General features: G+C 39.9%; 2 protein-coding genes across 8 annotated transcripts in view; both read right to left on the minus strand.

Moving 5' to 3' along the window:
- Positions 1–16305, minus strand: part of cep120 (centrosomal protein 120) — a 34546-nt gene extending 18241 nt beyond the window's left edge. Inside the window, exons 1-16 of one of the 3 annotated variants that reach the window (XM_004555751.4) lie at positions 16173–16305; positions 15107–15263; positions 13883–13997; positions 13640–13784; positions 10727–10875; positions 8262–8459; positions 7959–8183; positions 7469–7688; positions 7197–7386; positions 4976–5125; positions 2615–2797; positions 2439–2535; positions 1636–1812; positions 1410–1499; positions 1212–1304; positions 70–231 (exon numbers count right to left, since the gene is read on the minus strand). In XM_004555751.4, coding sequence (XP_004555808.1) covers positions 70–231; positions 1212–1304; positions 1410–1499; positions 1636–1812; positions 2439–2535; positions 2615–2797; positions 4976–5125; positions 7197–7386; positions 7469–7688; positions 7959–8183; positions 8262–8459; positions 10727–10875; positions 13640–13784; positions 13883–13997; positions 15107–15263; positions 16173–16221 — 2400 coding nt within the window. In that variant the 5' untranslated portion in view covers positions 16222–16305. Of the gene's footprint in view, positions 1–69; positions 232–1211; positions 1305–1409; positions 1500–1635; positions 1813–2438; positions 2536–2614; positions 2798–4975; positions 5126–7196; positions 7387–7468; positions 7692–7958; positions 8184–8261; positions 8460–10726; positions 10876–13639; positions 13785–13882; positions 13998–15106; positions 15264–16172 lie in introns of all 3 variants that reach the window. The other 2 variants (XM_076891168.1, XM_004555750.4) reach the window with 2 other exon arrangements.
- Positions 16306–17730: 1425 nt separating this feature from the next.
- znf608 (zinc finger protein 608) overlaps positions 17731–21829 on the minus strand; it is a 72760-nt gene continuing 68661 nt past the window's right edge. For all 5 annotated transcript variants that reach the window (XM_004555754.3, XM_076891166.1, XM_004555753.3 and 2 more), the window contains one exon: positions 17731–21583. In XM_004555754.3, coding sequence (XP_004555811.3) covers positions 21564–21583 — 20 coding nt within the window. In that variant the 3' untranslated portion in view covers positions 17731–21563. The remainder of the gene's footprint in view (positions 21584–21829) is intronic.

Genomic DNA, 21829 nt, shown 5'->3' on the forward strand with positions numbered 1-21829 from the left:
AAAAGAATAGAAGAAGTCACTTGACTTTACAATCAGAATCAGTCAAACAGATTAATCCTCAATCTCTACCTGCTGCAGTAACCGTGCTCGTTCCTCCTCCATCAGTCGGACTTTTTCTCTCTCTAGCGCCACCCGGTGGTCGCACTCCTGTCGCAGTCGCCTGCTGCTCTCCTGCAGTTCCCTCTGGGTCAGCTCATGCTCGGCCCGCAGCTCCCTCTGCAGCCTCTGAGTCTGAAAACAGAGATGCACTCACTTTACTGTAGAGAAACGGTTTGGTCAGTTATAATCTTGACTAGAGTGAATGTCACTGCCTGGTCACTTCCTTCTACCTTTGTATGTGTGAAATATACGTAGACTGCATGCATTTCACATTCTCAATAATCAATACATTTTTAGATATTACATTTTGCAGAGAGCTAAAATCTACAATCTACCAGTGAACACTTTGACTGCAAGAGTAAAATGGTCTGCTTAAATGGGGTCTTTAAGAGATCTCAGAAAAAAATTATTATTATGATAATAATACTAAAAATGTTAAGAAAAAGGCTTTTACATACATTCTATGGTCAAAATAGCCCTGGAGAAGCTTTAATGAAGACTTCTGTGTAGCATTTCACCTTTAATCTACATTTTAAACATCAGCACAGCCGATGTTCTGACTAAAAGTGTTTTAAAAGAGCCAAAAATCTAAAACATACACTTGTATCTTTAGATTTATTGAAGTGTCTTTGTTATGCTTACATTTTCTATAATAACAAAACCTGCTATAAAGGGTTTGGTCAGTTATAATCTTGAGTTTGGAAATGGCCACATAATTTCTAGTCTATGTTAAACAAGAACTACAAAAAGTACAGTTTTACTGATAGCTGCTTTTGAAGTGTGAGCTATTAGCATTTGGAATGAATGAAGAATTGGTTTTATATATAACGTTGTACACAAGATGGTGCTACAATGTGTGGCATAAAAGTCATAAAGCGGTTGAGGTGATGGATGATGACAGATGCTGATAAATTACTGAATAATGCAATGATCCAAACACTTCATGTGATGTCTGATGATCAATTTTCTGTCTACAGTCCTCCTTCTGTCAAGCAATTCTTAAGTGTTGACAACACACTAAAACACACATTTACAGAATTACAATTACAATAATTTGTATGAATATTATGAGCCTTTGATACTGTATGTTGTGTCATCAGCTAGCATCAGACCTCCAGCTCAGCCTCAGCCAACTGTTTCTCTCTCTTCTCCAGATCAGACAAAGTCTTCTGAAGCTGCTCCTCCAGCAGGTTATACTCCACCTCCTGCAAACACACACAGATGTGTAGAAGTGAGCAGGAGGGACCTTTCAGTAAAACTTAAGCATATATTGATATGTGAATTTGTGTAGGCGGGTGTAGACTCTCCACCTTCTTCTTGACCAGAGCTTCTCTCTCTCGGTCTCTCCTCCTCCACTCTTCTGCTAACGCCTGCATGTGGCTCAGCTCCTTCTTCCTCAGCTAAAACAAGCATATTTTATAAACGTTATATAATAGTCAACTCCTACAGGAAAAAAAATTGTTCAATTTTTGGCAAAAGTAAGAAAATATATGAGCGCTGTAAGAATCCAATAAACTGCATGGAGCTAGTGGTTACCTGATCATCAAACAGATCCTCCTGCTCCTCCTTCCACATCTCCAGCTCCAGGGCTGTGCGGTACTCCAGAGTCTCTCTGGGGACTGTAAGACCCAGTGGCGCTGTGTGGAGGCTGGAAGCTGCAGGTCTGGGCACTGCAGGGTGGAAGGATGGCTGCGAGCGAGGTGCAACTTCATTCTGTAGATATGTAGGAAAATAAACATGTCAAAAGTGATCTAGTTGAGCTAGAAACAAACAACAACATTTTACTCCAAGTAATCTGTGGTGATAGAAGACTAGAAAGACTTTTTTTTTTTTTTTTTTATCTCTAAAAGAAAACTAGCATGGACAGAAAAAGGTTGTTTTTAGAGCAGAACACATTCCCAGCTCTACAGTGTTTATATAGTTTTATTTTTGGAACATGACTCAGTTAAAAACATATTTTTCAAACCCTGGCACTCAGTTTATCCTTTGAAACAAAGGTTTACATCCTGTTTCTTTAAAAGGCACTTATTGTAGATGACGTGCTTAAAAATCCTTTAAACCTTATAAAATCAACTAAAGCTGTGACTCCACATCCAATACTTTGTGTATCATGTTGGAGAGTTATGAACTGAAAGCAGCTTTTATAGAATAGCACTCTGTACCACAGATGGTGCAGCAAGTAAAAGAAGTCAGTTTTCAGTCTGACTGATGGTGAAAAATGTTGCACGGAGGGATCGACTAAAACACACCTAGGTCATCTAAATCCAGAATATTTTTGTTCTTTATCTTGTTGAAAGGAAGATGCACCATACTGGCTGTTATTTGCGCTGCTCTCTCACCTGTGATGAGTCAGACACTATGACCTCTGTGGCTTTAACCAATCCCAGGTCCTCTAGCGTTGCCATGTAGCCCAACTCTGCCACCTTCTCACTAGGCCTGAGAGACAGATAGAAATGCAGCTGTTAAACAGAGGTTAATCATCATTACGTGATCCATCAGTCAGTCTGGTTTCTACCGGTGTTTTTGGACCACAGGGATCCTGTCCAGGTGAGTCTGTCTCCAGCACTGCTCTCCAGTTGATCCCAGGAATCTGCTCTTCTCAGTGCTCAACAGCTGAGAGAGTTGGATGGAGGCTCGTCCAATCAGCTGGTCACGGCTGGTTGTATCTCTATGCCAAACCTCCACCACCAGAGGAACTCTACAACACACAGTTAAAACACATGAAATCCCCCCGCTGCTTTTTTAACACTTCTCCTGAACTAACACCAAACTAATGAACATTCCTGCATTTTTTCTTTCTTAATTTCTGCTGTGAGATTTTAGAACATTTGTTACCAACCGGTTCACTTTAAAAAGTGGAGCTCATCTCATCAAGCATAGCTGGCATTCATGTACAAAGCTGCAGGAGTATGAGCTGTAGCAGGAGAGCTCGTGCTGCTACACTGAGATCAATGAGGCGTCATAAGAGAACAAGGACAACTATCGCAGGCTGCAATTCAAAACTGTGGAGCTGAAGTCTGTTCACAACATTATTTATGAATCCAGTTTAAGTACGAGTGAGCCATCTTTCTCACAAAAACACATCCGTATACATGTTCCCCAGCCTCACTACTGCACAAATACAATCTGATTCTATGGAAACACTGTATCAGGATAACAATGTTTCCTCAGAGAATAAGAAAGAAAGAAAAACCAGGTGACTACCAGGGGACTGCATAGTGTTTCTGTTTGCTGCTGGTGCGGGGCGATGTCATCGGTGACATCTCGAAGGTGGGACGTCAACGTGTGTGCATGTGACAGTGAGTGAGTGGTCTATGAGTGTGTGTGTGCATGGCTGAGCCCCGGACCCTGTGGGACATGGTCACCGCTCCCTGCTGGACGCTTATGCCTCTCCCTGGGATGTGGGTGCTTGTTGGTTCCGGGTTGCGTGACTGGATGCTCTGGTGTGGCCGTTGGCCCGCTCCCTTTGTGAGTCAGGGTAGCTTGATCGATCTCGTTGGTGGGGTGGGGGGGGATTGCTGCGTGCTGGGTGACTGTGTTCTCAACTTGTAACAGGGTGGCCGGCCTCTAGCAGGTCCACTGCCTATTGCCTCTGGGAGTCTCACCCTTTGGCCATGGGCACCCCATCTGGGGCCTCCATCCTTCTCCTCCTTGGATGGATGCGCGGATGTCGCAGTGATGTGTGGCCTTGGGTCCTCAGTACTCTTCAGGGTCTTGGATGGGAGAGTTGCCCTGGTTCCATCTCCATCTGTCTGTTGCTCTTGTGGGGTTGTTACTGCAGCTTCCCACCCTCATTATCAAGTCAATTCATGACAAATACACATAAACATCTCTCAGGTGATTAGTATATTTTCTCATTTTTGTGTTCCAGGTGCTGTATGTTTGTTTTTCTTACAGGTGCAGCAGGTGTCGATACATTGTTCATTTCTATTTGTGCTCCATCCTATTATTATACCCCCCACACACACTTTTTCCCCTGCCTGTCCTACCTTACACATTGTCATACTTTATCACATATAATGTAATAACTGAAATAACACAAAAGGAAATGAATAAATAATCAGATAAAAGATTCACATGAACACAAGGAGGCTATAAAGATTTTATATAGCTGTTTTTGGAAAAGCAAAATGTGTTTGGCACCACAGTGCACTCAGATCACAACTCTGATTGCAAAAGCTGCCAGACAGGACAGGATTTAAAAATAAAAAAAGGGCATCATGTTCATTTGCAGTGACCATTCCCTCAAAGGTGTCACAAAACATAACAGCAAAATGTTCTCTACAGCAGAACTAAGAAAAAGGAAATCACTGAAGGGTTCAATGGTTCAGGTTTTTCCTTTAATTTTTCACCCATTTATGTCATTTATACTGTCATGAAAAACAAACTTTGAAGTAAAAGGAAAAGATAATTATAGATGATAACTTAAAAGGAAACACTATTCGAGCTGTCATTATAATAGGTCTGGAGTTATTTTTCCATCAGAAGAGTTTTGTGCCTGTTGGCTGACACAGAGTCAGAGAGCTGATCCCTCAAGCAGGAGGACAAAGAGCAAACCAACGATAAACCTGACAGCTCAGCTTTGTTTAAATAATGTATGAAGGTGAGATGGTTTCTTTGCACTTATTTATGTTTTACTGTGTTATCATTAAAAATATCACCACTGGACCTTTATAACTATACAAGGTAAGTTACACTGAATATTTTTTCCTGATAATATTTACTGATACTGAATGAAAGTGAATTATTTAACTGCGATCAACATTTGATCTCCTTCCATATGTTTAAAGCATGATATTAAAAACAGGGTCCATCAGTTGCAATAATAGCTGCACTTCTTTAAATTTTGATGGAAGAATGAAGTTTTTTTCCCTACCTGCTGAAGGTTTCCTGTAGCTGCTGTGGCAGGGCAGCAAAGTCGAAGGCGCAGTAGGACTGAGGCAGAGACACCTCCGTGTTCCTCTGCAGCTCCACAGGAGGGTTAGTCATGATCGGAGCAGCACTGCCAAAGAACTGGTAGGAGTACCTGAAGTGTGACAAATATACAACCATCAATGAACAGATAAAATTAAAACCACTGCACTAAATATTTGGATGGATTCCTAAATAGAAAATTATCTCAATCAAACACCAGACAGAAGTCCATGAAATCTTACGATAATAATTTTTTTAAAGGCATGTTTGTTATAACCGATTTTTTAAAATAAAATGTTAGAAGTGATGATTTTGAGTAAAATACAGGAAAACTACTTCCTCTATGTTGAACAGTTGATAAATTAACCATCCACACTTATACAGACCTTTAAAGCACTAAAGGTAAAATCAGTACATTTATTTGTACATGTTAACAATTAAAAATCGTTACTGGCCCCATTAACCCAGTTTTCAAGATACTTAGCAGGTAGTTTACATCTTATGGTTTTTGAGAACATATAAACAGGTTTAATGGCACTGATAGCATTGCATGATTGCAAGTCGCAACTGGGCTTGTTTTTTATATGGGAACGAAATCATGGCAGACAGGATTTGTAGGTTCTTAATGCAAATAATTTGTGTATTTCATTAATAACAACTTTAGGCCCAGAAATTTTAGTTATGCAGCCAGACCCTGAACCTCAACAGCTAACAAATAGATGACCACTCAGGCTACAGCCTCAGTTTCTACCTGTTAATGTTTCTAAAGTAGAATCACTGTGGCGATCGCTTTGTGCTGGTTTTCATGTTTGTTTTGTGTTGCCGGTGTTGTGCTTACATACTAAGAGAAAGATCACGTGTGTGCTCATTAGGATAGTGCATTAGGTGCCGGTATGTTGGGGTGTGGCCTATTGCCTTATATTGTAAAATGTAACTATGAGAAAATGCATTTCAGGTGACTTTACGGAGAAACAAGAAACTAATGCATCACATTGTGTAATTAATTAATTTCTCCAGTAAATACTTAAGTAACGCACTGCATTATTTGTAAAACCAGTAATGACTCAGAAAAAAGAGGAAGAATACCTCCAACAAACCTTCGACCCACAGCATGCAATTAATTTGCAAGAATCGAATGTCTTCGATATCTTGCTTAGTGATGGTGATGACTCTCAAGGCGGAGTCAATGAGAACCCCGTGAAATCGATAAGGATATGAATTAAAAAGTAATATCAATAATGGCATCAGAATCGCTAAATTCTTATCAATTCAATTGACATAATATTTTTTTAATTGTTAGATTAGATTAGATAGAACTTTATTAATCCCTCGGGTGGGTTCCTCTGGGAAATTCGATTTCCAAAAAAGCACAGCACCGACAGAAGTTACAGAGTTACAGAATATTTATATATATATATATATATATATATATATATATATATATAATACACACACACACACACACACATATATATATATAAATACAGAGACAATATAAATAAAATACACGAAGGGGATAAATAGAATAAATAGGAATAAAAATAAAAATACAGGTGAATTGCACATTTCAAGTATTGAGTCTATTGCACCGTTGACTATTTACAAAAGTATTGCACAAAAGGTATTGCACAGTGAGGTGAAGAGGCACTACAGCTTAGTTGTTCCCCCCTCCTTTGTCCTCCTGTTTCCCCTCGCTGTCCCCTCCAGGGAGGAGTTAAACAGTCTGATGGCGTGTGGGACAAAGGAGTTTTTAAGTCTGTTAGTTCTTGTCTTTGGGAGAAGCAACCTGCCACTGAACAGACTCTTCTGGTTGTTAATGGCCGTGTGCAGAGGATGTCTGGCATTGTCCATAATGTCCATCAGTTTCTTTAATGTCCTTTTCTCTGCCACTGTCACCAGAGTGTCCAGCTTCATGCCGACCACAGAGCTAGCCCTCCTGATCAGTTTCTCCAGCCTGGATGAGTCCTTCTTTGCTTTGTTGTAAACAAGCTGCAATTTCTAATGCTTGGCACCATGTAAATAAAACTGAATGGAAATTAAAATGCTTCCTCCTGACTCAGGCTCAATGCTGCTGAGTGTTTGACAGATATTAATGTGAACATCTAAAGTTCCCTAAAATCTCTGCACAGCACCGTATGTGGAAAAACTCATTCTGACAGCTGAAAGCAGATAAAGTGTTTCACCTGAGCGTAGCAGCAATGGGGTGGGGTAAGCTGAGGTTTCCCAGGCTGCGAAGGTCCAGAGAGAAGCAGTAGTGATGAGCAGAGGGGGGGATGGAGACTTTGGGAGCAGAAACACTGACGGATGACATTCCACCATCCGCTGCAGCCTCAGGCTGTCTGGGCAGCGATGCTGGAGCCTCCAAATCTGTAGCTGGACACCAGTGAACAAACTTCAGCTCTAAACCTTTCAAACTTCTCGTGTGAAAATGACAGCTGCTTATTTTAAGTCCTACCTGCCAATCCTGTCGGCTCTCTGCCGTGCCGGAGCTCATCCAGCAGACTCTCGGCTTCGCTCTCTGTATGAGATGAAGGAGGAGGGAGAGGAGGACCCCGAGGACCAGGATGTGGAGGAGACCCTGCAGGCTTATGGACTGGAGAAGAGCTTCGAGGTCTCTGTTCAGCAGGAGGAACAGCAGGAGACAGCGCTCCACTAGCCTCTTTATTCCCCACAGACTGCTGAACATGTAGTGTGATAATCGGACAACAACTCAGGTCCATCATAAAGCATAACAAAAACAACCAATGCATCAGGAAGTTATAAAATCACAGTGGTAAAGAAACACATGAAATCTAGTCTGAGGCTCTATGCAGAGTTCTGCTCTCCCTCCAAATTGCTGTGAGTGCAAAGATTCATCCTTCATTCATCTCATGTAATTTAGAGCTGACAACATCCCAATCATAAATGTTTTAGAAATTAAACTCTGAGTACTTGTTTTCATTTACCTGCAGTGTGACCTCCTCCCTCCTCAGGGTTACAGCCACTCCCAGAGTCGGCTGCAGGTCGGTGGGCAGAGCAGGCAGCGTCTGCTTGACTCGCTTCGGAGGCTGCAGGAGAAAGGCTCCCTCTAGTGTCGCTGCTTTGTTATCCAGATCCGTGGAAATACCAGCCAGAGCTGAGAGAGAAATGTCAGTGCTGCCCAAAGAGTGATTCCCACAGCACAGGTGGATCTGAGGAAGAGAAAGGACTAAGCCATACAGGTACACAGCAGGTAACTGGGAGGCAGGAGCTCCCAGTCAGGCACTCACCTGTAAACTGGGCTGCTGAGACAGGAAGGCTTTGAGGATCTGTTTGCTACTGCGGATGCGCACAGACGCGCGCTCTGGCTCAAAGTCAGGACTCAGGAGGTTGTGGAAAGGCTCGCTGGTTATGTCGTTCCCCAGTAAAGAATAGTAGAAGAAGAACTCTGAGCCCTCCGCTGACAGTTTCATGGTGCTGGGGACCAACTACAGCGAAACAAAAACATTTCTGGTTTTAAAGGATTCTCTTTTAAAGTCTACATGTACATGTGAAGATAATTTTTCAGTTTCAGTCAGCATGCTGGTAAAATACGAGTGTGTGCATGTGTGTGATAATGTTATAGAGTTATATATATTTTACTATTTTATTGAAGAACTGTTTTATAACAATTTTAACTCCCACAGAAGCTGCAGATTTTCATAAACCGGGGCGATCGTGGCTCAAGAGTTAGGAGTTCGCCTTGTAATCGGAAGGTTGCCGGTTCGAGCCCCCGGCTCGGACAGTCTCGGTCATTGTGTCCTTGGGCAAGACACTTCACCCGTTGCCTACTGGTGGTGGTCAGAGGGCCCGGTGGCGCCAGTGTCCGGCAGCCTCGCCTCTGTCAGTGCGCCCCAGGGTGGCTGTGGCTACAATGTAGCTTGCCATTACCAGTGTGTGAATGGGTGGATGACTGGATATGTAAAGCGCTTTGGGGTCCTTAGGGACTAGTAAAGCGCTATATAAATACAGGCCATTTACCATTTACCATAAAAAAACATTCATTTAAAGTTAAATATGAATAAATACTTGAAGTTCACTTTTAATTAATTGATAGTTAACTCAAACATACAGTTTTTAAGAAAATGTTAGCAAAAGTCAAACGACTTTACTCGGTTGCGTGACCCTGAAGTACACCGACAGAGAAAACTGGCAGCTGCAAGTGTTAATGGTCCTTCCACATGTTCCTCTACAGAACATTTCTCAAGATTTACTTCTCTAGATATATTTCAATAGCCAGAGGCTTTCTTTCACTCAGGCTCAAAGACACACCTATGACCAATTTGGGATCACATCATGTGTTTTGACTGTGGGGGAGGAAGCCAGAGAAGCCAGAGAGGTACAAAGAGAACATGCAAACTGTACACAGAAAGACAGCTGCTGGATTCGACAGCTGCTGTGATGTAGCAGTGCAAACCACTGCAACACAGTCGTCAATTCAAATTAAAAATCTGATTACATTTAGGCTATTCAACAGTGAGTTATTGTCAATATGACATTCATTTATTTGTTTATAGAGAACCCCTGCTAGTACTTCTTGAATTCTGTTTTTTTATTATTTTATCTGTTTCACTGAAGAGCACATCAGCCATCAGAGCCATGCAGCGCTTCCCTTCTTCTTTGCAGGGCTGGTCGACTAATTGGATTTCCATTTAATTACATTTTTGGCTTCTGGGGATAAAACGATTACTTTTCTGCCTTTATTTTTGCTATAAAAACGAGAGCTTTTGGTCAAAAAAAATCTACAGCGCATGAAATAATTGAAAATGGCTCCCATTGGTGAACCAGTAGAAGGACAATTAATGGGTGCCTGCAGGTTCCTTTGTTTTCTCTCACCCGCTCTGCTTTCGGGTTTCTGGGACGTCATTTGGTTATCAGCTTCAGCTCTCCCTCGTTTCTTTGCAGGGCTCTTATTGCCACCTGCAGACATCTTGTGGGAGAGGCTGTAGGCCAGCAGGGATTGGCTTTACATTTAAAAGCAACTGCTAATCTGGGCCCCTGACACCATAGCCATGTTTTTTCAATTCATTTATTAGTTTTAGTATGTTTAATATATGCATGACATTAATTAATAGTTATACTAAACATTCAAGATTAGAATTACTGCCACATTAAGCTATAAAATAAAAACACCCCAACTACACATTAATTAAGATTTATAACTAATGCTGCGCAGCGTGTAATGTGAAAACAATTCTAATTGTAATGGTTGGAGAAGAGATTGGTTTAATTTGGCAGTGAGATACTCAGTGTCTTTGCTCTCTTATTATGACACTCCAAAGGAGGCAGTCCCTGTAGGAGCAGTTAAGAGATGAAGCAATAATCTTTCAACAACAATAACCACCTGTGATATTCTTCATCCATATTTTAGAAGTCATTCTGAGAAAACTGCTGTGCTTTTATTTCTTTAATACTTTTCTCAGCTTCTCCCAGAGTGCCTTTAGATGACCCCAAATAGCAGGCCTGGGGATGCTGTCAGCTGGGTTTATCATCATTATCTGACACGTGGAAACAGAAACAACCCATGCAGCAGTGACAACATACGAGCGAGCCAAGAAAAAGAGTGTTTCTCCATTTTCTGTTATCAAACTTTAGTCCAGATACTGGAAATTTGTGGGTGTGACATCACTTTGGCTACATTATCTTAAGCAATAACAATTCAACATTTAGGTCTGACGTGATCAGACAGGCATCAGGGTCAGAGTTCGGTCTTTACCTGCTCTAGTTTGGTTGCGAAGGCCACGGTGACAGAAAGGACAAACATGTCGGTGCAAAGATCTGCCGGCCCTAATTGATGGTATCCCTGGTCTGGGATCAGTATGGCCTCCAGCCTCTCTGGGAGTAGATCGGTCACCGAGGAGGAACCTACACCAGCATAACAAGGAGATCAAAACAAGCAGTAAATAAAAGAGCAAAAACAAAAATCTTACAGGTTGCAGATGTGAAGAAACCACAAGTTTTATTTTTATTCACTGAAACCACCAATTATTCCTCTCTGATGTTTGCTGGTAGCAGAGCAACGCTTACACAAGAACCGGAGCTGAGCATGAAGTGAGACTGTACAAAACCACAAGCAAGACATCATGGCTGCAAACCAGGAACTGTGTGAACAGAAGTTTAACTCTAAATAGAGCAATGTTCACCTCAGACACATTTTCAGATCTGAAGTGTACAAACTGAGATGTCAGAACAGGTTGTTACAGTAACTTGGCAGCAAAAAGGACTCAGAGTTAGGGCTGCAACAATAAACTAAATGCTTAGGTAAAAGCACGGCTCTTTAGCACGCCCTTGTGTTAAACGATGAGCAGGCGAGTGTTTCATTCACATTTGTTACTAAAAACAGACCTGCAACTGAACCTTATTTAGGAGCAATGGATGAATAAAACGTAAGACCATGTAGCCCCCAGTTTTTCACAACAAAAACACTGATAAGACAACAACAGCAGTGATGATGACACTGTCACATACACACACACCACCGTGACTGAGAAGGTGAGCTCAGATTGAGTGAAAGAAAACGTGTTTCTAGCATCCAAAATATCCTGGAATTACCATTAAAACCTTCCCTGGGAAAAAGCTAACGTCCTTCTTCAAACCACCTGGTCAGCAAACTCTGACATGAGGAACTTTGTAGCTGCTCCATCCACTGCCGTTTGGTTTACACAGCAAATAAATCTGCAGTAAGTCTCCAGAAGTTGTATTAAAATATGCAGATGAATGTTAACTTGGTCTGAAAGGATGTTTAAATTACACAGCTTCCTGAAGACTGACGACAGACGTCTTATTTTACGTGGCGCGATGCCTGCAGCACACAGGGTGAGTCTACAGGGGGGCATTTTCAATTCCTCAGATTAATAATGAAATAATACAAAATACTGTGTTAATTAAATTGCATTCATATTTTTAAAAACTGAATTAAAAATATTCATAAAAATAAAAGCTTTTTTTCCCAGCAAGCCAATAAAAATGTACATGGACCAATAAACTCTGAACCACTGACCTGAGGGTTGTTAGGTAGAACGCTGAATTATTATTACGTCTACATCATTAACTTGTTGTCAAAAGCACACAAACACTTGCCTCATATTAATGTCAGAAAACCTTCCAAGAAGCAAGAGTACAAATTGCTTACATATCTTATTTTATTTAGCTTTGACTGCACTTGAGAGTATTTATTTATTCAAAATATCTAATATTTATATATTTTATTTTTTTTAATTACGTTTTAATATGGCACATAAATACAATCAAAGGATTTCTTTTTTCTGACAGACGTTATATGCAGTTAAACTTTAAAGCATTACAATTTCTAAAATAGAAAACAATGAAAAGTTCATTCTGAAAGACGTGCTTTTTGTCTTTTGAATGTTTATTATTTCTTATTAATAAAACAAAAGCATTTCTTATCTGACTTCTCGATTAATCGACGGAATAATCAGTTGATTACTCGATTAGTAAAATAATCAATAGCTGCAACCATTCTCAGTAAAAATATATTTATTCACTTTCTGAATTACCTACTTGTGTATGCAATCTTGTGAAAAAGCGGCACATAGCATTTAGACTAAGTATAAACTGTGATAATCTCAATGAAAATATTATATTTGTTTTAAATGTAATGAGTAATAGAATAGTAGTTCTTCACCCTCATAAGTAAATCGTAAACAGAAACATAGACTGAGTGCTCCCTTATGATTTTTTCCCCCTGCAGTAACAGCCGAAACACAAAGCCCTTGCAGTCAGTGCACTTTAACAGGCAAATATGAACTAAGTGAACTTCAGCTCGAGGCTCAACTGTATAGACTGGGAATATTTTCCCAGAGAAATGATGAGATTCAATTTTCTGAATGTGCGACTTTATGATCTTACAAGTGCTCACTTCACAGAACGGAAATCCCACAATCTGAGCTCCTTCTGCAGCTATGACCCTGTAATGACTAACATAACACATGACTAATGCTATATTATGTTATGAAAGAGACAGACCATCAGACCACTGTTCTTTACAATGTCAGTAAAAGTTACACCAGATCCTCCATCAGTGCACTAATCTGTCAAAATGATGGATAAGCTCTGGAGTTGTCTGTCATTGTCAGAAAAAAAGACAAGAATTTCTAAAAGTAATTTTTTTTTCACATCTAGAACCCTGGAGGAGGTTAAAAGTATGCCCGGTTTAAATAGAGACGGATTTTACACATTAAAAACTCTGGATTTAGGCTCCATGTATGCTGCCAACCCACTATTCTCCCTTCTTAGATTTCAAACATGAGTCAGTGTTTTCTCTACAACTGAGCCAAGATCTGGACCTTTTTCTTCTTACTCACACTTTATATTTGAGGGTGACCAAAACCTAAACAGTAAGCAGTAACTTTATAGAAGGATGTTAAAGGAAAATAAAATCCCAAGCTTTGTCTTTTGCCCTGATTCTTTTAAGTTTCTTTAAGGCAGGAATATGGCACAGCAGTGACGACTCAGCACAGAGTCCGACTGGACTTCAGAAAGAAAAATAGTTTATTAAAATGTAGACTGTTCCAGCTCATCACCATCAAACACAAGTAATACAGTTAAATAGAGAAAAGATAAAACCAAGGAAGGTGAAAACAAAAGAAAGAGAGCTGGGAGAGCTCACCTTGTCGGGGCGGGGCCTTCTTGGCTTTGAACCTATCAGGTGAAGGTTCAGAGGGCTTGTTGTCATTCTCCAACACCATGCTGAGCAGGAGGGAAGGTTTCTGTTTGGTGTACTTACTGCTGAGCAGTGGATACCAGCGTGACTCCTGATACACACAACAGATTTATCAGAACATCAGCCCTGCATAATAAATCTTCTACCAGCGCACCTCTGAACAGACAGACAGACAGAGAAGACGTTCACCTGTTTGACCTCCTGAACTGATCGAAGGTCAAGGACAATGTAGCCGACGCTTTCTTTTTTCTTGCTGACAGGGTCAACAGCAAAACACTGAAGCTTGATGGGAGTTCGCTGCAGTCTGAAGAGACAAGGCCATCAAGAGGCATTAGTGTGACTCGGCTAACATTTTCACAACCCTACTTTAGAAAGGTTTTTTTGTGGTTTGAGATAAAATTTGTTTTCTGTAATACTTCAAAGGGTAGCTGCCTAACAAATCAAAAGTATTAGAAAGAACATCCAAACAGTCAGACAAACTGCTGTGATCGAACACCTGGGGACACAGGGAAGGAAGAACTTCCTTTCAACAGGAAAAGACCTCCACCAGGGCCAGGCTCAGAGAGGAGTAGCTATCTATTGTAACAATTTGGGAGGTGAGGCGAAAAAAGAAAAAAGAAACATTGGCTAATTATGTTTTGTTCTCGTTGCTCAAACGATTAAATGAGAAAATAACCAGGGAATCATGAACTAGCCAAATAAACATTTGTTACAGCTCAACAGAAACCTCTTTGACTTAAGTCTTAAGAAAGTCCAAACATGTGAATTATGGAAAATTAATAACAATAATCAGCCTCTGTACAGTTGTGAAGAGGCAGAGCATTAGGTACAGACATCAAAAACCTTTTTTGGTCCCTGGTTGGTGTTATTTTTCTTCCAAGGTTGCAGTTCCAAGTAACTCTACATGTACTTGGCTATGTCCATCTTTTACATACAGTCTATGGAGGCATGTGGTTGCAGCTCTACAGTCAATCTTTTCAACCTACTGTAATTTAATGGAAATTGTTCTAATATTAGTATTTTGTGGTTCTTAATTAAATAATTAGATAATAATAATTAGATTTTTACAATATTACCACAACTTTAACCTCAACAACATAATTTAAAAAAAAAAAAAACAGTCGCGTCATCACATAGTAAATCCAGTAGAATGTGCTATGCTTCCACTGTTTACAAGCATGTAGCAAAGAAGCATCGCAGCTAAACACAGTGGGTGGAGTCAAGTTGTGTATTGACAGAACAGACAATATAAAAGATAGACATGGACAGGGCTGGAAAAATGTATCCAACGACAAAGACCTTTTGTATAAATCTATGATGAAAATAACAGCTGTATCATGAGATCAAAAATATTAAATTACTCATAGAGCCCAGGATGTGATTAAAAAGTTTCAAAAACACATGATATCTAACCTGTGCTGGTGCAGCGTCCTGCGGTCAAGCTCCCAGGCCAGCTCGGTGCTGAACTGCGGTTGCTCTCGGTGCTCTACAGGATCCGTGGCCAGCTGCTCCCCGTCAAAGCTCGCCTGAACCACCAGACTGAGCCGAGGACTCTTGGGGAAGTGACGACCTAGGGATTGACACAAAGTGTTTCCGACACACTGGTTACACAGATGCTGATCAATTCTCTACTTTGTCCCACTTTCTATTATGTACATCAAAAAGGTTTTGATGTACACAGCAGAGAAGCACTATATAAGAATCAGTCCATTTACTTTTTACCATCTAAGTAGCTGTATTAAATGATCATGACGTCAGTACAAATCAATATGTGACTATGACTTTTTCGTTAATTGAGCTGGCCATTAATGTCATGGTAAATTTGGCCTTTTAATTCGAAATAATTTAAAACTCTTGCATTCAATTCTTGTTTGTGAATGTCACTAAAGATGTATGCTGTATAACTACTCCACCTTATAAAAAGAACAGTTTAAAGAAATAATATAAAGGCCAACAAAGGCCAAACAGGTGAACAAGAGACAGAAAGCAGTGAAATCACACATGGGGTGTTGCACCTGGCCACCCTATCTGCTGTGTGCTGAGCCACAAATCAGAATACTGATGCATTATCTCTGAAAGCCTGAATTCATCAAAACACCAACACAATGTGATGACTTGCAAATTCAACGATGACATAGAAAGTCATAGGTGTAAGAAGCTTTCTCAGCATAAATGACATTAACGTGGCTTCTATACTGTCCCCAGTGACAGGAATAGCTGCTTCACCAGCTTAGGGCGTGTCATTCGAACAGCAAACACTTAATGCCTCCTCAGCCTGGATTTAATTCACCGACCTGAGATCACCACCAACACTTGCAGCAGCAACAGGTTCGGCTTTTCCCCATGGGACTAACAACACCCGTTAAACGGCTGCAGTTGTGGTACCAACGAGTCAAACACGTCACGTATAAGCAAACATGGCTGGTAGCTCCAATGTAGGAGGGTTATCGGAGGATATCCAGCTCTTTAAATCGCTCACCTTCCAGAATGGACAGAACGATGAGAAGTTGGTCAGTCTTCGCAGCCATGTTGACATTTGTACAGCAGGGAAGTGAAAAAAAAGTTTTATTCAAAATGGGAAAACTCTCCTTCCCGCCGCTGCTCAGCTGAGTTTTGACGAAGATGTCAAGGTAAAGAAACGTAGTTTACATAAAGAATAACTGTACGACCGTTACAGGCAGCAAACAGCCGCTTTGTTGTCAAGCTTTGGCGCCACCCATTTTGTTTTCAAAGAGGAAGTGATGATAAAGGCGCCCGAGTTCTTAGCACCTCATGCTGGTTGGAGGTGGAACTGCAGTAAAAGTTAACCACTACTACTATTACTACTACTACCACTAGTACTGCTACGTCTGCTATTACTACCAGAGTTATTATAGTTTTGTGTTTTCTGAGTATTTTGTAATTTAGTTTTGATTTTTTTTTATTCTAATATAACTGATTTTCATTTAGTTTCCAGCGTGGGTTTACTTATTTAAATTGACTTCCTATAGTTTGAAAATGTTAATTTTGAAAGCATTATGTTAGCACATGGAGGGAATGTGCTGAACGTGATGTTTTGGACAGTCCTTGTTAACCACAGCCATGAATATGGTGGCCCTGAGAGGCCAAACGGACTGCAACTTAAGAAAACACCAGCAATAAAAAGAAAACGCTGCAAAAGCGACAAGGGAAATGGGAAAAGCGAAAACAGAAAACAGACTTCCAAAAGCACAAGGGAAGTGTTTCTGGGGAGACAATAACCCGACGCACCAGTTGCAGGAATTTATTATTACTGCTTTCAGTTTTCCTATTTCTGTTGTCGTTTTTCCTTTTTCTGTTTTGTTTTTTCCTATTTCCATTGTTGTTTTCCCTATTTCCGTTGTGTTCTGTGTGCTTTTGCAACCTTTTTTCTTATTGCTGGTGTTTTTTTTTAAGTTGCAGTCCGCTTGGCCTCTCAGGGCCACCGTACATGAAGGCCTCAGGTAGGTTATGATAACAATTTTTTTTAACCAAATTAACATTAATGCTGAATTTAAACAAAGTTACTTTTGCAAGTTCACAAAATCGTTTCACTTATTTTTTTTAATCTTTTTTTATTATTTTTTTCAAGTCTAGTTTTCATTTTAGTTTAATTTTAGTTAGTATTAATTACCTTGATTACTACTATCAAGTAAGCAAAGAGCAACACACTTAAACCGAACTTCTAAATTCAACCATGTCAAATAATCATGTATTATTTTGAATGACTGACAGATTGTTCATTAATATGAATTAACTGAAATATTTTTGTCTTGTATTATTACTATTAGTATCATCTTCTAACCGTTTTCCAACAGGACCCTATAAATCACTTGTACCTTGCAGAGGACAGATGTTTGCCTGTCATATGCAAGGTGTTACACTTCATCACATAAAACTGTTTTTCACACAGTTATTTTTCAAACATTTAAAAAGCCAATGGTCAACATGCTGTTGAAACACAAATATCCTGAAGAAAGAAAGAAAGAAAGAAAGAAACAAAAAAAACCTTCACTGACCAAAAATGTATATAAACATCCTTTAATCATGATTGCCAAACATATGAATTAAGGCATATACAGTATAAAAAAGCAACAGCAGGTTTCATGTTTTTGTACGTTTTCAGTGTGTGAATAACTGGATATACCAGGTGGATGAATTGAACATACCAAGCAGCCTTTTAAAGACAACACTGTGTCTCCCAAAAGTTGACAGCATCTTGTAAACAGAGTTCATAGCACTATATTCAAGTAATAGAATGATCACTGATACTATGCAGGTAAGGTGTTGTGAGTGAGGCAGAGCTACTCATAGACAAGGTAGACCACTGGGATGATGTCGTCAGTCAAGGGGCCACAAGAGGTTATTTATAATAAAAACAATTATACAAAAAGGAAGCCCCCTACTGTTCAGTAGGGCTATAACCCCAGTGCACACTTTCCTGGCGAGGTTATAGTCACAATCGTTTGTTGAGTGCTCATTTGTTAAAACATGATTATTCTGTTAATTATATAGGGGGGCCATTTAATCTAATGGCTGTCTCTACTTTGTGATCTCCAATTTTCTGTGATATTTGATCTATTTGATTCACCTTTCATATAAAGGCTATTGTCTAATTAATACACACAAATACACATACTGCAGCACTGTGATATTGAGCTACTCATGTCTTTAGCCTAAACCAATAGTCATTAGTCAGTGCTTCCAAATTTTTGGAGATCATACTGGTCATACTTGGAACTGTTCTGAGTCTGTAGCTGATATCGAAACCATTAACTGGCCCTCACTCTCAGCCATAATCCTCTTGACATGGTGGCTATTGATAATAGCTGACCATCCAGAGGCTTTTGGATCAGAGGGCTGGTGAAATAAGCCTTGGATTATTTGCTTGACTGACAACCTGAAACTATATTTGCGGAAACAGCCTATTAGAGGTCTACTGTTGGTCTTTTTAAGCACATATGCCAGATATAAACATTATCACTCTGACAGTAGTTCTCCAGTGAGTTTTGAACAAATTTTGGATCATCTGTAAACATACATGCATCTACTGAACCTTATTTAAGCTGGCAGTGGTACAACACCAATGGTAAAGTCAGACCTTTTTGTCTATCAGGGACTCTGCTGTGAGCTAGTTAACTTGTAGAAAGCATGGGAGCAAGAGCACGAGCAGGGCGAAGGATTGTGGCACTCCACATATACAGTATGTCCCCACAGTCATCACTGACAATACAAATGTGGGCATTTCAACAAAAGGATGGCCAGTGTGCATCCACTTTTCATTATTTGAGTGCAGATTTGATCTCATTAGATATTTCTGGCAACTTTTCTATCACTGTAAGTGTCATTGAAAATAAATATTGTAATCAAACCAACTATTTTTTTCCTAGAGCCCAAGAATCTTAAAATATTCTGTTGTATGCATCTAAAAACTGTTTAGATGGCAAAATGTTGTAATCGAAACTGAGCAGAATCTCATGCAAGTCAATGATTTAATGCACAATGTGAAAAAACAAAAGAATAACAAGAAAACAGAAGTCAACCCCAAGTTCACAGTCTGCATCTAGTCGTTCCATTTGATAAACAAATCGGTGCCAGTTATTGTTTTTGGTTTTTTGCCATCAACTCACTATTTTACCTGAGTGAAAATACCATGTTTCAGACAGCCTCGAGGTTATTGTAAATAATTTCCATTAGAAAGGAAAACGTTCACTGGACTTATCCTTCACAGAGAGGTATTTTAACAACAGAATTTATAAGCCCCAGTCTGTACATCTGACTTCAAAATCACTTTGACATTAAGCCTTGACGTTTGCTCTTTCCAAGCTGTTTAACTTGAGCTCATCAGATTAGACGTATCATGTCACATATCATATGATCTTTCACAGTAGATCAAACTATAACTGTTCTAATTTGCATTTTTTAGTCTATTTATAGACTTTTAGAGTAATCTGTATTTGACATGACTGCGAGCTCCAGAACTTCAGTTAGATGGACCCTGAGCATGCCTCAAAAAACAATTCAGCTTTTGAAAACACGATCCCTATATTACTCATAGCCGCTGCTAAACACTGTTGTTTTCGCTGATTTTATCAGTCTGGCTTGCTCGTGCATGCAAAAACATGCATGCGATGCTGCTGTTGAATTGCAGTCTTTCTAATAGCTGCTGGAGGCTAGCTCCAAAATGAATCAATGCTCCTGCAAAAAATGTAGCTATAAAATTAGTTAATTCTGCTCTTTCATAAGAACTCTATAAGGGATGAATCAATTTTTCTGCTCAGCTTTGGATTTTGTTAAGGCTGGCAGGTGTGCCAACCCAGGTAGCTGTACCTGATCACTGTCTGCTAGCCTGCACCTCTTCTCCTAATCGGAGTCTCTAAACTGGATCTCTCAACTGTGTTTGTGCCGTTGGTGCCATTTGAAACATTTTTAACAAAACTCTATATACATTCTACATTGTATGACCTGCTGCGCAGGACATGCTCGTGCAAATAAAATTAAATTGTGCTTAAGTTATAGTTAGTAATTAGTGCTATGTAAATTTCTCTTATATAGCACTAATTAGCAGATATCTGTGTCTGTGCATTGCACTGTTAGAGTCTATGGATGTAACTAGCTAGCTGATAACTTAGCACCCCACTCCCGAGGCCAAATATGAACTCCAAACAGACTAACATGGTGGGGACCAAAATGGTAAAGGTGAGGCTTCAAAAGTAAAGGAAGTCACAGTGGCCATGTCCTTCTCTGATGTACAAAGCTCAGATGCATGTGATGTAGATTTGCAATGCGTTCAAAAGAAATCATCTGTTACTTATACTTCACTCAACAGTGGCCTAAATATAGCACACCTGAAAAACTATCTGTACGCAAATAATGAAAGTGCATCCAGTAGGTGTGAAGATATTTCACAGACACTAACATCCCTCAGGCACACTGCCACTCATAAGAAGCACAAACTGGGGCGAACTGATTGTATTCATCACGTATGCAGTCTAACCAATGACATCACCACATGTGCTGCAGATAAACTGAAGTCAGCGAGATAAACAGTGGCTCTGTTCCTGCCGGTCGTCCCCGCTCTGCCCTCTGCTCCCATACACGGCCGATGGAGATCAACATAGTGTACGATAAAGCATGTTAGTGCTCTGCCATGAATCTGTACAGAATATATACACCACTGGGTTCCTACATGGCACTGGGCAGGTCAATGTGAAGGTTTACTCTCACATAAAGACAATACAATCAACATGGTTACGCTCAAGTTACAGGTTAGTAATACAAATGTAGCGTCAGCACTATGGAGGGAGGAGGACTTCCACTTCAATAATCATAATGAGAATAATAAGGATAATAATAGACTTTTTAGCTTCCTAATGCTGTTTTTGTCCCATTTTTAAAAAAAAACAGATCCACACTAATGTGGTAAAGTGTAAGTCATCATCAATACATTCAGTCATATCATCATCATAATACACGACAATAACTGTGCATTTCTAAAGTTAAGTACCACAGCCCTGGTTGGGCTGAGTGCACGGCGCTCTGGGATGTTTTGTTTCATACATGCCACCTGCTTCTGTCAAAACTCTGTAAAACCAAAAGCTCTAAAAGTCAGTGATTCTGGATTTATACAGGTAGTTCGTCCTCAAACAGGTCCTGGTCCTGCTTCCCGTCCTGCTGTCAGCTCATCAGTTCCTCTGTGATGAGTTATAAAAGTGGTTCTTCTTTTATTAGTAAGAAATGAAAGAAGTTTTTTTTTCTTGATTTTTTTTTCTTTTTTGTTCTCTGCCTCTCAGCGAGGCGAAGCTTATTCAACACCATGGAATTGATGTCTGATAAATCTGCCATTCCTCATGTGAGACGTGGTCACATGGTCCTACTTCTTCCCTTCGCTGTCTGTGGAGACAGGAAAAAAAAAAAAGGTAAACTTTACTACACTTAGGATTTATGCTGAACAGAAGTAGAGATGCATCTGTGCTGGGTGAAAACAGTCAGGCCTCCTGTTTAGATTTGACAACACAATTTCAATTACAAACACTGTTTATTAACTGCTATGATTGAAATTAATGCAGCATTGTTGTGCTTTCTGTCATGTTTTTCAAGAACCAGGGTGGACAACCTGCTTCTTAATGTGTAAACATA

The sequence above is a fragment of the Maylandia zebra genome, linkage group LG12 (genome assembly GCF_041146795.1).
Source record: "Maylandia zebra isolate NMK-2024a linkage group LG12, Mzebra_GT3a, whole genome shotgun sequence".
Taxonomy (NCBI): Eukaryota; Metazoa; Chordata; class Actinopteri; order Cichliformes; family Cichlidae; genus Maylandia; species Maylandia zebra.